At 40.8% G+C, this 16,272-nt stretch overlaps 1 protein-coding gene across 3 annotated transcripts in view; it reads left to right on the top strand.

Annotated features, from left to right (window-relative positions):
- Positions 1-12,074, top strand: part of pex14 (peroxisomal biogenesis factor 14) — a 43,487-nt gene extending 31,413 nt beyond the window's left edge. The window contains exons 7-10 of one of the 3 annotated variants that reach the window (XM_018665912.2): positions 1,778-1,875; positions 7,357-7,448; positions 9,307-9,781; positions 11,140-12,074. In XM_018665912.2, the coding sequence (XP_018521428.1) occupies positions 1,778-1,875; positions 7,357-7,448; positions 9,307-9,781; positions 11,140-11,163 (689 nt within the window). In that variant the 3' untranslated portion in view covers positions 11,164-12,074. Of the gene's footprint in view, positions 1-1,777; positions 1,876-7,356; positions 7,449-9,306 lie in introns of all 3 variants that reach the window. The other 2 variants (XM_018665913.2, XM_051071175.1) reach the window with 2 other exon arrangements.
- The last annotated feature ends 4,198 nt before the right edge of the window (positions 12,075-16,272 follow it).

Genomic DNA, 16,272 nt, shown 5'->3' on the forward strand with positions numbered 1-16,272 from the left:
AGACAATTAATGAATGGATCTTGGAACTCCTTCAGCGTACCCAGACTGTAATGGAATTGTGCGGCTGTTTGGGCACTCTTTGTCGGTGGGAGCCATATTGGTGACCAGCTGGCCATTAAAGGCAGAGACAGGCCTGGACATATGTAGTGTACATTATATTGAGGTATTTACTGAATAATTTACTGAATACACAATGTGCACCCTCTTCACAGCAGCTGCAAGCCTCACACATCATCTTCCTTCTCTCTTTCTTACACACACACACACACACACACACACACACACACACACACTGCAGCTACAGCCTCCCTCTGATTCATGCCTGGCCAAAGTCATTGACTTCATTATTCTTGGCTTCATATCTGTGATAACTGGGGATAAGAAGTTATGCATTTTTGTCAAGTGTCTGAGCAGTACAAAGGAGTCAACTTTGTGGAGAGACATGAAAAGAGCTGCTCTCTGAACTGTTTGGCTGAAGTGGCTGAAAAAGCGGTGCCAATGGTAATTCAGGAGGTACGGCATTATAGGCTGGCAGACTGACCCACACATCTGGATAAGCTGTTTTGCGGTGAGATGGAATCAGAGACTAATAGGGCAGCTCTTGGTTTAGCGTGCACACCCTGTCACTGTAACACCTTTTTAAGCAGGGATGGCTGCGGTATTTTCGTTTTATTGCCTTACTGAGAAAGTTTGATCACACTCTGGTTTGCAAGCCAAGAAACAAACTCAAATTGTTTGCACAATGGTTTTCGGCCCCAGCTGACAATCCTGCTCAAACTCGTATTCCGTAGGATTCTGCAAGCATGAAAAGATCAAACGTTTCAGCACCCCACCTATATTGATACAACTCCACCCATTTAAACACAGGTGTCACTACAAGATATTAGTGTCTTTGAAAGATCAAATATTTTGCCTGAGTTGGTTTTTCAAAAGAAACGTAGCCTCCAAGCCTGGCTCTGTGTTTTGTCCTAGCCTAGGTTAATGTAAGAGGAAGGATCTTTACATCCCGTCCAGCCGGCTGCAGCTCAGGCTTTTAACCATTGGCCTGACAACCTCAGCAGTGGACCGCCACAATATCTGTTGATGTTAATCCTATTAGGCTTGATTTAACACTTTACACGCCCATGATTTATATGAATGTTTATTGGTTTTCTGTAATATAATCAGCTCGGGGAAACTTAATGCATTGTTTGGTAATACACGCGTGACTGGAAGCAGGGGGCAACAAACTGTGCCCGGTGTTATTTGAAATCATACACCCTCATCCAACACCAACACTTGAACTAATTCAATCTTCAAAGTCAATGGAAAAAGAACAATATTTATTAGGATTAGGGGGGACATTTTGTCTGGCAGCCTCCTCCCAAATGAGAGCCTTGTTTTTTCCTTTGTTGATCGTTTGAGGATTTAAGATGCATTAGAAGGCAGTGTCTGGGTGGATAATGGAAGGTTAGAGACTGTTATTTGATTTAAGTTCAGACACTAGAGATTAATATCTCCATCCTATGTGGCCCCCCTTCCCACCCTCTACCCTCAGTGCCTCAGACCAAAAAAGCTGCGACTAAAGTTACGGGGTATTAGCTTTGATTACAATTCTTAGAGGACAGCTTTGATCAGTGACACAAGTTGAGTCTCATCAGTTCAGTCATCGTCTCTGGAAAGAAAATGTTCAGTTTTGTGGCACCACAACAACCTTATCACAGGATCTTGCTTCCTTTATTTTATGTGTTTTCAAGTTTGCTGAATTAACCGTCTGTTATTCTGCTTGTTTCCACAGTAAGCCAGCTGCAGCAGACCCTGGTCTCCGTCCAGGAGCTTCTGGTCCAACAGCAGCAGAGAATCCAGGAGCTCTCTCAGGAACTGGCTGCAGCTGAGGTAGCTATCACCTCATCAGCAACTCAGCATCCTTCACTTAGTACCCCAAATAATTTCCAAATTTGCTAGAATATCAGTTGTTTCAATTAAAGCATGTTTCTTTTTTCCCTTCTTTTTTTTGCACCACTCTTTCCATTTACTGGGTTTAGCAGTTGTTTCTCCTCATATTCACCCATATTCCATCTGACAGATCAGGTTAAAAACAAAAGTAACATCTAACTTAATAATTCACAGACTAATATTTTTGTGTAATTTATCTTACTGCAAACTAAAAGGAGGGAGATGAGACAACTTTATTAAGCTTTGCTGGGCTTTGAACATGAAAGTTAGCAGACTGCACCTTTTTAAGGTCTGTTATGTCGTGATTGATGATTTGGGGAAAGCTAGACAGGCAGTAACTCTGAAATTACAAAGGAGTTCAGTAAACGTAAAGTTGCAGGTTCAAATCCATTGATTGATGAGGAGAGAGAAAGGGTTTCTCGAGGCCTGTGTACTAAAATTTCTTGCGCTCCCCCAAGTCATAACTACCTAAGACGGACAGCCTTATTATACTGTATATCATCAGAACAGAAGCTGCAAAATAGTATGGTGCATCTCATCATGGGACCATAATCTTTAACCATATGGTCATTCCTCTTCGCCTTGATTTTTATAGACAGTGTTCATAATCTACTCAGAATTGTAAGTGTTTAGGTGAATCCGACTGAGTGATTGTTCTAAAAACTTATGTGCGGGGATGAAATGTTGCTTGCTTTTTATAACACTGCTCATAAATCGCTTTATGATCTCTGGGCTCTAAAAAAGTGCCTTGGAAGAGACAATCTTAGACAATGTTTTATGTCCACAGCTTATTAAGCACACGGGTGTTTCACTGTAGCATCTGGATATCGCAGGAAAACATATGCGGACACATCTGCTTCGGCACAAACGAGGAAGAAAAATATGAATCTCTTCCCTGGACAAGGTTCATCACAAACTGACAACTCATAGCTCATTTTGTTTCACGTTCCCAGCCACACAGTCACGCTGGTGTAGAAAGCAGTGGTGGCCCAAATCAGCATGTGTGAGTACATGGGAGTGATGAGCTGATTTAACCCCATGGTGGGCTGAAACAGACCTAGCTAAGGTCTTCTGTCAGACGGGCTGTTGGCCCACTTTAAACAATGAGATCTTTCCACAGCATAAAGGAAGAATAGATGTTGTTTCTTTTCTTTCGTCATCCCCAAATCATAGATTGGATTAAAAAGTGTCTACTTCATTTGCGATGAGTGCCTAGTTGGACAGCAGTAGTGTATAAAAAGTATATTTCACATCAAAACACCCATTAAACAAATCATAAACTCTGCTTTATAGCTATAGTGTTGATCTTAAATTTTCCCTGCGAGTCGGCACGAGGCCCTCTGTTGTCTCAGGCCGTGGGGGAAATTGGGAAATTGTTTTCAGGTCCGGGATATTTGATGAGAAACACATGTTGGAGCTGGCGAGCTACTTATCATTCACCGTTTGCGGCTTTCGGGGTTTGCCTCACCACGCTGCTCAAAGTGCACCATGCTTAGCAATTATACCTCTCAACGCGGAAATGTGCCTTTAACCCGAAACACATGGAGACTTCTGTTTCCTCAGCTGCTAAGTAAACATTACTCGTAGTTTGGAAACCGCTCAATTGCGGAGTGCGTTTACTGTCCCTAAACTGGGGACCTCATTATGGAAGTGAGTTTAGACAGACTGACTCATGTCCACACACACAGAACACGCTGATGCAGCATATTTCCAGACTTCAGGGCCTAGGACAGTTCTTCTCGTTTTCACTATTTTCTCAGTTATCCTGACTCCTTCAAGATATGCTGCTATATTGTATTGCAGGTGTTAGGGATAAATTTGCCTCAGGATGATTCATCCCTGATGTTAAACAGCCAAGTTTATTCCTGCTCCATTATCATTACAAATCTGACTCTTAACTGTGTTTGCCCTGCTGTCTCAACTCACTGATCGTTCTCTTTATTAGTGGATACTACATAGAAGATTAGAAACCGCCTCCTTGCTTGTGCGAGACATACTGCCAGTGGGAAAGTGCATAAATAGAGTGAAATCAATTGCACTGTACCAGTGTTTCCACTCAAAAACACTCCTCTGGGGACTTCCTTTTGAAACTAATTCCATCATAAATATACATGCGTTACACGAAAACACACTGTCTGCCGGCGGAGTAACTGTGAATTAATTTGCCTTCAGACACTCTTAAACAAGGCTTGTTAAAGATCTTATCTTGTTGCTAATGGTCCACAGGCATTTATCTTCATTTAGCCAGATGCGTTGCCGTCCTTGGGTGCTGCTGGAGTTGATAATCTTTTTTTTCTTTGCTTGTAATATATATATGTGTGTGTGTGTCTGTGTGCCTGTGTGTGTATATGTAGAATGTGTCTTTTTTCCCCTTTTTTTTCCTGTAGCGCTTAGTTAACCAGCAGAAAGAGGCCGACCCCTATCTCACCCAGGCACCCACCTGAGACATATTAGTTACAAGGCTTTTAAACCAGCTAGAGGAAATCTTTACTATGTACAGTATTTACACAGTAAGAAACACACCCAGCCAGTGCAGCAGTGGTTAATATTTCAATAGGTGGCACCTCTCCCATAGGTTGAGTTGTTAGTGTTCTTTTGGTTTTGGTTGGTCGGTTCATTTGTTTGTTGGTTGTCTATTCACGCATGATGCAGTTTGCAGCGCCAAGCGGAGGATTATGCTCTCCACTGTTTAGGCCACACAGAGCCCTTAGAACCCTGCACCTGTACAACAGGAAGTGTGGAAGAAGTCAAACATCACAGGAAGGAAGAGAGATGCTCAGTCACTATTCTTGAGTCTTTTTTATTTCTAAGTTTAACACACATTGCCTTCTTCAGGATGAACCCACAAATCATCCGAGTGTCCTATGTAGTCTACAGAACAGTGACATCACAAGGCAGCGGACATTAACATTTCTTTTATTTTATTGTTTTGATACTATCGCCACATCCTAAGAACCAAATAAAGATAACAGAACATAACATATAGAATCACAGGGTAAAACATTTGGATGCATGCAATTAAATTAAGTCTATAAGAGAATGCAATATATAGTATTTAGTTTCAATAATAAGAATGGATGTAAAATACATTTATCTAGAAAAGCTAAGATTTTAAGAAAACACATTACAGCATACCAATAAAAATACAGTTGCAAAAAACAAGAATCTTTGTTATTGCTGATACTGAGCATAACACTGACATTGTTATATAATCACACCTAGAAGAATCTCTTAAATGATGTTTTTGTAATCAAAGCTGCCAAATCATTTCAGAGGTTAAATATTTTGTTCAGCTCTTTGTTAAAACATCACAACTTACACACACTCGTGTGGTCCATTGGATACATGTCAGCACTTCACGTGGGGCCTTTAAAGTCGGCAGCGTACTCTCAATCTCTCCGGTCACTGATACCCCACCACTCAGCCTCCACCCAAGCACCTAGTGCACTTAACACAAGATTCTTACACCATGTGTGTGTATAAACACTGACATAATGCATCTCAAAGCTGAAATTCAGTCCAGGCCCAACATTTAATTAGGTTTCCTCAGACTTAATTAGACATATGTCAGAGGTAGTGTTGTGTGACAAGCCTTGATGTGAGATATTATATGGTGCTGCTCTGTAGATAATGCACATTATGTACGTAGCTAGCGGTTAACAATTCTACTCTAAAGCCTTTTTTCTCATCTGAAGTGGTATGACTATATATAAATCCTCACATTTCAGTTATTTGGAGAAATCTGCCCTTTTCTTCAGCTAATTCTGTGCCTTGGAAGTCTTTTAGCTCAGCCTATACAGCAATTAATTTTTTTTCGATGTAAAATGAGAGAGAAGCAGAATCCAGCGTTATTATACGGGTGCCTTGGGGAGGCAAGGGATTAAGATGGTTCTAATGAGGTGACGGCTGTAATAAGAGTGTCTTCAGCTGGCCTCCAATGCACCACCTCTAAAACACGGCTCCTTATCAGCGAGGTTTAGGAGCCGATAAGAGCCAAAAAAAAAAAACTCCTTCCCCTCCTCGCCTCCTTTTCTGTCTCCCCTCACTTCTCCTCCTCTGCCTCCCTCCTTCCACTGTAAATGAGTCTGATCCCTTTCAGATGTGATTCAATTAATTTCTCTTAGATTTAATTACAAGCGAAAGAGTCCAAGTTATCCCTCTACCCTCGATAGGGGGTCCATGCTTCCTAACAAGCTTCCTCTGGTGAGTCAGGAGAGTCTTAATTACAGTTTTTACTTTTCTTTTATCCCACTTTTTCCCTTGTCTTCTCCCTCTCCTCCCTCTGGTCTCATCAGTCTATCCTCTTGCTCTTGCACATGTTTGTGCTCTTTACTCAGGAATAGACTAAGAGTGGGGAGCAATTAACTACATCACTGGCTCCCAACCAGTTTGGCTCTATAGCCAAACAATGCCCTACTCATGATGCTTCATCACAGGTTGCATGAGTAGTTCAACCTGTGACTGTTTCATTTGAATAGAGAGTCCTGGAGGGGTAAAACCAGTATGTCAGACAAAAAAAGCAAAGATTTTATTGTTTATTCCAAAAAAAGTAATCTATCTAATTAGTTAGCTCACTTAGATTTGTCTTGAGACCTTCATGTTGGGCCTCTAAGGTCCTCCCCATTTGAGTTGTTTGCATTAATTTTGCAGTGAGCCATTAGTCTACAAGACTTTGGAGCAGTTGCATCTCAGTTTTATGGTTGCATTTGACTGTTGCCATGTGATGTTTTTTTCTCTAGGCCTTTATCAAAACCCGTCATTTTATAGCTCCCTCTTGTCAAAGTCCTGCCTATCCCTAAAAAAGTGCTGCAGAGACAGATTTTCAGCAGCAATTTGCCATTCAAATACTTTGCTATTATACCCTGTAGCATTTCAAGCTGCACCAGTGTGTGTGATAACACACGCCTTTGATAAAAGACAAAAAGAACAAAACAAACTGCTAAGCTATGGTCTGCCCTCATGAATGTGGCCATTGTTCAAGATAAAGTCATTATCCAAAACACTGTACACTGCCCTAATCTTTTCTAGATAGTATGGAAAATTATGTAAAAACAGCATGATTCGCACTCACTGGACTTTCTGAGCAGTCAAGGCCATAAATGTGGCTGAAGTGGGATTGTTTATCTTCCTTTCTGTCATCACCGGCAGTCGGCAGTTGTGAGGTTGTTATGGTGACGGATGACCTAACTACACAAAAACATGTGGCTTTTAGCATTTGCATTGGCTGTATTTGTTTAGCTTGTAGCCGATGACCTTTTTTTTTAAAAAAAAACAAAAAAAAACAAAGCTTTTTTTCATCAATTCATAATGTTGAGACTGAGCACAGTGGGGTTGTTGAAAGACTTATGTTGACTTTGTGCTGTGCCCCTGCATGTGACCTGAACAGTGCATGTGTGCGTGTCACTTGTTTTTTTCCTATAGGCATCATCTTCAACCAACCGTATCCTGGACAACCAAACAATTGGAGAGCTGAAGGCTGAGATCGTCTCTTTGAAGGGCTTACTGCTCAGCAGGTAACAGAGTTATCCAGACCCTGTCACATGAAACAGTGCAGGTGTATGTATGTCTGTGCCTGTGTTGAAGGGCTTAGAACTTACTGTTTTCATGCACTTTTGAGTTCCTGGATGCACTCCATTTGAACCACTTGACAGTGTTAAAACAGGAATAAAGCACTGTCAATATGAAACATGTGCTAACTTGTACCTGCTATCCAGATGTGATTTTGGCCACATTTCATTTACTCCTGACATTAGAATACTTAACTGTCCACATAATTTCATACTGCTACTCTAGCACTAATTTTATTTATTTTACAGTTTGCACATATCAAAAAGATAATATAAGTAGCTTGTTGACAGGTTAAAACAAATAAAGGTTATTTTATTCTAGATGTGTCATGAGAGTAAAAAAGCCAAGCTGCCTGTTGTGTGGTGCATATATTAAGCATAAAAATTCTTTACTTGACAAAAACTACTTAGGGAATACTTAGAAATTTTTTGCCTCTACTCTCAGTACACAGGTTGTATGTAAGGGGAGATGTCTGTGTGTCCTGTCTGATGTGGTTGAAAGCTCTGTAAAAAGCCAATAAATTGAATTGAATAAATTCAGTTCTGAGTTTTTAGATCTCAGAGACAATGAACAACAACTACAAAACTCAGTCATCTTTGCATACTCACCTCTACAGTACAGAATTGTTGTAGATAGCCTGAAAGTTTCTGTATGAATAAATAAAATAAAAGAACACATAATGTCGCATTGCTCTTCCAAAGTGCACACTTAAAGCATAATCATTAATCTCAAATATGTTTAATCTCACAGGCACTAGAGGTTATAATACTGATTGCGCCATTTCTTTTACTTCACAACTTGGCTTGGTCAATTAGCATACTGCAGGCATCAGCTGGTCTTCTGTGTTTTACTGCTTTTATTGGTAAGCAAGATAACCACATGTGCATAATTGTTCCTGAGCAACTTTCAGTAATTTTATGAGTACAAAGTGAAAGACAAATTTAAAACCACAACAAGAGTAATTATTTATGTGAACTGACAAATCAGCTGTGGCCCAATTAAATATAAATAAATTTGTTGATAGTTTAATTTACTTAAATGTTAATACAAGATGTAAGGCATTTTGTGTCACCGTTTTAAAAAGATATCACTGCTAGATGTCTTCTCATCCAGCTTTGTTCCTCAATCTAGTCAGGTGCAACCCAGCTCAGTCAGGCCCATTAGCATGCATGACTACATATTAGTGTATAATGAAGCCTGAAGTAAGAGAGAACATCAGAAACCCAGCAAGGACGAAAATTGCCTCAGAACTGTCTAGTTGAGCATGTTTTGTTCCCCTCCTACATTCTAATCAGTAATAATCCCTTTGTCATTTGCTTTCTTGACTTCATCCTGACTCTCACAATGAGTTTTCTGGCAAAGGCTTGAATCACAAAATAAACGTCTCTGTATCACCATCTGTCTCCAAACTTGTTCCCTTCCTGTTCAAATGATCCAAATCATCTCCAAACAGTTTTTTAAACTACCAAGAAGTGCTGATCCCGTTACAATTCAATGTTGTCTTTTTGATCTTAAAAGCTGTAGTGGGTGTAATTAAAAAATAATAATCTTAGAGCATCTTTACCAGGTGTGATGAACATCTGGCAGTTTGGGAGGGAAAAGCCATTTTCTCAGCTATAATTATGTGTATTGTGTGTGGCTGCATGCTAAACTGTTATATATAAAGATGGGTGTATACATACATACATATGATATATACATATACACATACATAGATAGATAGATAGATAGATAGATAGATCTTTTCACAAATTTTGATCACAATGATGAGGTTTTGATCTGGTCTCATTTTGTTCCCAACAGGAGACAATTCCCCTCCACTCCGACCGTTCCCAAGATCCCCTCCTGGCAAATTCCCTTGAAGCCGCCCTCAGCATCCACCTCACCATCCGTTAACCACACCAACAGCAGCAGCGATATTTCCCCTGTCAGTAATGAGTCCGCCAACTCCTCCCCTGTCAAAGATGGACACCACAGCCCTCAGGATGCACTGGGAGGACCTGATGGAGCTCACGGTATCAATGGAGATGTGGGCACTGTGGGCCTCGGCACAACGCTGCCCCTGGACCTGAAGGACCAGGTCCGCATGGAGGTGCAGGGGGAGGAGGAGAGGAAGGAGGAAGAGGAGGATGATGTCAGCCATGTAGAGGAGGAGGAGGAGGAGGAGGAGGAGGAGGGTCTAAGCATGCAGACAGAGGATCGGCGAGGTGGGGATGGACAGATTAATGAACAGGTGGACAAACTGAGGCGGCCCGAGGGTGCCAGCAACGAGAGTGAGGTGGATTAGACAACAGTAGAAAGCACAAAAACACTCTTCAAACACCACTTCTTATCTCTGCTGACGGCTTTGTTTCAATCTGCTGCTCTCTGCTCACAGTCATTCTGTTTGTTTTTTATTTTTTAAATCCATCTTCACTGTCTGTTTCCACTTGTTTCTAAAACATCTTAATCTTGAGTAAAATGAGGAGTAGGCGTGGGTGTGAGAAGACGCAAAACTGACAAATATTGTCTAGTTGACACATGGCTTACCTCAATTTACTTTTCATCATGCAAACTAAATGAGTGCATGCTGAGCCAAGAACCATGTTGTGACTTTTCTTTGAAATGAGAAATGACGGGCAGTAGTCAAATCAGAATGACTTTAAAAGGCTGTATGCAGAACTAACTGTGTGTGACTTACTGCTTTTAATTTTCATGATTTGATCAGATAATTCACAGCTTTGCCTTGGTGTCCTTGTAATTGTACTAAGGCTCTTATACAGACCAAAGAGGCAGTGCTGCACAGAATATCTCTGCTTTATAGTGCAGCTGTGGGTCAGGAGTCATATGTTGGTACTTCAGTCTCAAAGTTACCGTGAGCTTCCAGAGAAGCATTAACACAGTTTGTCTCCCTGTTGATGGCAATAGGAGAGGACAAGCTCTTCCAGGGCCGGAGCTTTTAGCCTCTTTTATGTGTCCTTTCGCATTGGTGTCAGTCTGTCAATAATTCACAAGGCCAGCAGGGTGGCATTTGGGTGAAATAAAAGCCCTGAAATTTGAGATTAGAATGTGATGACGGGCTTTGTTCCATGCCGGTGTCAGAGTGCTCATACGCTCAAAGGAGGGGAAGATAAATGTTTTTTCCCTCGCTTTCCTTTCTCACTGAGGGCTGAATTGTGCATCTTTGCGAATGTGTTTGTGCGTGGCAGGCGAGAAAACCCAGACTGTCTGCTGAGCTGTATCTGTGTCTCCAGCAGGGCAGCTGATTTGGTTTGTGAAGTATGTTAATAATCAAATGATCAACAAATAACAGATGTATTAGTTCATGCAGCTTGAAATGTCAAGGAGGCTAAAAGCGGAAATCTAATACAGAAAGCCCAGTTGCATTGTATTATTTTCCGTGACAAACCCTCCGGTCCAAATTATGTAGGGCCTCCTACAGTGAGTAATCTTTACAGAAAACGGCGCCAATATTTTGTAATTAAGCCGCAGTAAGACAACGAGGGCTGCCACAGATGGAAGTTGCAGAACTTGTATCACTTTTTTTCTCTCAGTGTGGAGGTGGATGGGGGAAGTTGAAAAAAAAATTGCCCCATGATTGAAAAGGAAAGCAATAAATGAATACTTGACTTATTGAATTACTCACTCTGTCTCCAGCTAACAAGAAGAGTCCATGAGTGAGAAGGAGGGATATCAGCTCTCGTGCCATTTCCACCTCCATCACATGGCCTTCATAGGAACACAGAAAAGGTAGAGGGACACTGAACATTTCTGTGTGACACCGGTCCTGATCTACAGGTTATCTTTAGTCATGCTGATTTTGTTTATGTCGAAAGTGTCGAATGATGAGACAACAATACTGCAGTATCATGTAAATTCTATTTTTTTGATTTAGTGGAAATTATTTTTTTGTGGATGAATGAGATTGGTTAAAAGATGTACAGAATCAAGAGGTGAAAGGTATTCTTCTTAGCAGTGTGGTTTCAGTGATCTGTCCTCTCTGTAAGCTGCTGATCACTGCATTGTGTTAGCCAGACATGTACATTACTATAATAATTTTGTTTCATTTCAAGAAGAATCTCCTTTATATTTATTTTAAACCAACTGGACATAAAACACACGCTACTGTATGTTGCTGTTAAAGGACAAATGTAGTATTACTGAGATTTTCTTGTTTATGTTTTACATTTCTTATATTCAGTTACAGTTTTGTGTCTTTTTTCCTTCAGTTACATAACATTCACAGTTAAATACTTGACTTAGTAATAAAAAGTGCTGATTGTAAATCCTAATAGAGTAAAATGTACCTAATTTGTATTTCCATCCATTCAATTAACATTAAAGGAAAGAAAATTGCACAATAACAAGCAAAAACTCAAATCACACTGAAGTTGTCAAGTTGTCAGTTGTTTAAGTGGGTTGTGTCATTTTTCTCTATGCTTTAATCTCTCTGAGATGTTTGTCTGAGTGTGGGTGTGTATGTTCAGGGCAGGAAGGTTTTCTGCAATATTCACATCAAGTAACAATTTAGCATTGTTTTCTATTTGGCTAAAAATTGAGTTTGGTAATAATAAAATCACACCACTTTCCAATTTTTTGTCATATTTGTTTACCAAGTTTGAGCCTTATACAACAAGTAAAAGCAGAATTATAAATTAAGCTGTTTGATAAAGATCTAGCATGTCTGAATATAAAGTAATCCACATCCCTGAAACCATTTTGAGGCCATTGCTTCAGATTAATCTTTGTGGTTCCTGAGCCTTTTCTTGGTTTTGTGTCTCCTCTGATAACCAGCTGTAATGCGTCTGAAAGACCAGATACAAATGAGAATACTGCAGTAGTTGTTTGTATACTCTGTGAATCACCCACAAGAATATTTTCAGAAAGCATGACAAGGCAGGGACTTTCAGCCTTTTTTCAGCTTTCTCTCTGGAAATGAGTAAGTGACACAGTTATACATTAAACGTGAAGTTTTGTTTATTTCTGTAGGTGGATTGTCAGTGCCTGTCTTTTGGTTTCTGTTGTGGGAGGGCTGCCTTCTTGAGTAGGGTTTCCTATTCCATTTTGAATACATTAAAGGTGTTAAAGCTTAAATATTATAGACTTATGTCTTATAGGGTTATTTTTAATTGCTTAATGAAAAATGAATATTTCTTTGCTTAATCCAACAGTACAGAATACTGAGGCAGGGTGAGGCAGGCAGAAAGAAGGAAAAGAAAGGAGAGGAACGTTAATTATTGCAAAGACAGAAGGTAAGCCATGATTGTTCAAGATGTCATTAGGGTGTCTCTTCTGGGTCCTACACCAAAAGAGGGACCAGTGCCATTTATGGACTTTAAATGTTTTAAAATTACCTGAAGAACTAGCAACACCAAGTCTGTTGCCAAATTGATGCTTAGATTTCTCTCCTATTCTTAGATTGTTACCACGAGAGACACAAAAAATGTTTGCTATGGTGGCCCTACTGAAAAACTATGTTGTTGCCTAACTCTGAAGGGTTTATCCTATTTACAGTGTCCATTTCAGTACATCTCAGAGTCAGCTTGTCAGGCTCAGCTTTACACTGTCAGACTTTCAGCAGTATATACTTTTCTTTGTCATTCCCAACTAAACTTAGTTCTACTGCCAACATGCTAAGTATGCTCAAGAGCAATAGGTCCCAGGAATAGATGAACTGTACTAATGCTACATGTTCAGCATAATTGCATAATAATTACATGCATGTATGTTGCTAACATACTGTATAAGAAACTAACTTGTAAAAAACAAAAAGTATGCATTAGCGATTGTCATGCTAGTACATGAAACGTGTATGAATGTCTGTGTCTAATTTAAAAGAATACTCCACCAGTTTAGCATTGCACTTTTCTAACATTGTAGCTTTTGTCACCATTGTTGTATGAACTCCGCAAGGTCTGTAATGTGCAAAATTGCCTTTCCCTTTCCCATTCCCTTTAATGGGAGTCCATCCAATAGTTGTTGAGATCATTTTCTATAGACCAACTTGTTCGACTGACAGACCTGATTGCTCACCCCTAGAGCTAATGCTAATGCTAAAGCAGATGATTCCATGAGGCTCCCAGCATTGATAGCATAACTCACATCACAAACTGTTAGTTTGTTTTCGTAAAATGCAGTTTTCTGTGGTACCAATACAATGTCCCACTTTAGATCCCAAATAAAGCCAGGCTGAAAATGCCTGTTTTTCCTCATATGGGGTATTCTGAAAATTGCCATTCATTATCAAGTGTATGAATTTAATTTATCAAGATCTGAATGATCAATAGTGTTTCACATATTGATGAGGTGTATAAACTTCTCTGAGGTTCGATACCACATCCCTTTGTAATCCATTAACCTCTCCCTGGAGTTCAGGCCAACCTTAGATTTATAGGGACCTACTGTAATAAATCCACTTGTACATCATTTAGTGTCTTAGGGGATTTGCAGTGCATTCCTGTTCAGAAAGCCGCATCTATCCTACCCTCATATTCTCATCCACATTTCAAGACTCCACTGCAGTTTGCATACCTTTTCAGAAACCTTTCGCCTGCATAAATACACTTCCTGGGTAGAACTGGTGTTTTAGCCAGTAACCAGTGCCTCTCAGTGTGGTAGTGTAGCAAGAGATTGTTTGTCCAAAGCAACACCTTGGTTTTGACACCATTTGGCTCCCCGGTTGGGAGCCGTAACCTCATCAATCTTGCTGCTAAACGGAGAGCACTCAATAGGATAGTGTATCGACGCGCTCTGAACTCCATTGTTCACTGGAACTGAACACTCAGCAGGTTAGAGGGCTGAGTGTCTCCTTGGATCAATGCAAGGGTTGTTAGCCCATAGCAGCCAGTCAGAGGGCTACTGTGGCTCTGTCTGCACCATATACACATCATCTTTACTCATTTAAAACTCCTCCTTGAGTCCTTGAGCGGTGATCCCAGTCCAGCTTTTGTTTTCAGGATAATTTACATCCTAGCAGCACAGGTCCAGTTCTTGAGGCACCAAGCTTCACCCAACATGGCTCCCAGACATCTCTCTCCAAGGGGAAGTGTCCTGGAAAAATTTGCATAGGAAAGGTCACGGACAATGCAGGAAGAAGAGGCCTGAGGATGAAATGCTTTTCCTTCCTCTTCCCTGTGAGATAAGATGCATGTGGCAGGCAGCTGGGAACAATCTGATGTAATACTTGATGTGTGACAAGGCCTGTAGAACACCACCGGTTGCTTCACCCCTCTGGAAGTATCTTTTTACTCCTCAGGAATCCTCGTTTGAACTGATGTTATCACCATCTGCAGTGAAACTCTGATGAGAACATCTTGAAAGGTGGTTAACAAAGTCCTGCAATTTAGTTTCTCTTGTATAGTTTCTGGAGATGATGCAGTTTTTAGCCACGGTAGCAGTGTGGCTCTAGGGATGACAGTGTCAGTTGATAGGGATCAATATGTCAGTCAACCAGCTGGTCCATCACTTTGGTCCAGAGAGATCTATTGAATGGATCGCCATGAATTTTTGTACAGATGTTCACGTTCCCCAGAGGATGATAATAACTTCAGTTACTCACTGACGTTTTATCTTGCACCACCACCGGGTAAAGGTTTTCACCTATTCAGTGAAATAAATAATGTAACATCCATTTGATGGATTGGCACACAATTTAGTCCTCATATTCTTTGTTTCCAGATGATGTATTTGTGCTTTTTGTGATCTTTCAACTTTGATTCATGTTCCCCTATGGATAAATTGTAATAATAGATAATAATAGCACCACCATTAGGTAAAAATTTTAATGTATTCTATGCTTAGGTTAACCAAATATCTGCAAAACTAATGGCATTCTCATCAGTCTTATCTATCCTTTGTATTTAGTACCAAGATGGTGAACATGGTAAACATTATACCTGCCAAACATCAACATGTTAGCATGCTGACGTTAGTGTTTAGCTCAAAGCAGCGAGGTAAGTACAGACTCCCAGGGCTGCTAGTATGGCTGTGGACTCTAGGTCTTGTTGCAGATATAATGGTTTTATATTGGTCATAGGCTTATTAAGTCAGTGGCCTAAGCTTTTCTCTGACTGATGCTTTTCCTCAATAGTGTTTTCATCACTGAAACTAAAGAAGCATGGGTCACCTCCAAAAGCTCTCCACGCCTGTCTCTCTAAAAGCAGCTCACCAGCTCTGAGCAGCCGCTGAACACTGGCTCCTTCCTGGTGAAAATGAGAACATTTGACAAGCCAAGGTCACCAGGGGGGCTTTGCCTGTATAAGGCTTCAATCGCAGGGCCCAGCGAACACTGCAAAGTCATAAAGCACTTTGTCATCACTCGCTATATAAACTCTCAACAATCAAGTGGGATCACATTCCCTCCCTCCCACTCTGTGTGGCCTGTGTCACTTGATTTTCTCCTGGCGCTATTTCAAATCCAAATGGAGTATGTGGATACTGGAAGGCTGTCATGTGGAAGGCTGTGAGGCCTCTTTTGAACCTGAAGAAAAGCTTTGCTAACCTTATTGGCAGGTAAAGGCAGGTGCTGGTGAGGAGCAGTGAGGAAAAGCAGCGACAGGCTGTAAAAAACAGGGAGGTGGGTGCTTGGCTTGCAGTATTTATGAATGGTCCAATAATGAGCCATCAGGAGCGTGGTGGCCATGAGAACATTAAGGAGGACAAGAGGCAGAAAAAATGAATGCCCTTGTCCAGTGCTGGTGGAGAGCAGCTACGCCATTGTGAGGAGATTGGATTATCCAAGGAAAGGCCTGTCAGCCTGCTGAGGGACCGCGGCTGCAGGCGGCACAGGGG

Source organism: Lates calcarifer, linkage group LG6 (assembly GCF_001640805.2).
Source record: "Lates calcarifer isolate ASB-BC8 linkage group LG6, TLL_Latcal_v3, whole genome shotgun sequence".
NCBI lineage: Eukaryota > Metazoa > Chordata > Actinopteri > Centropomidae > Lates > Lates calcarifer.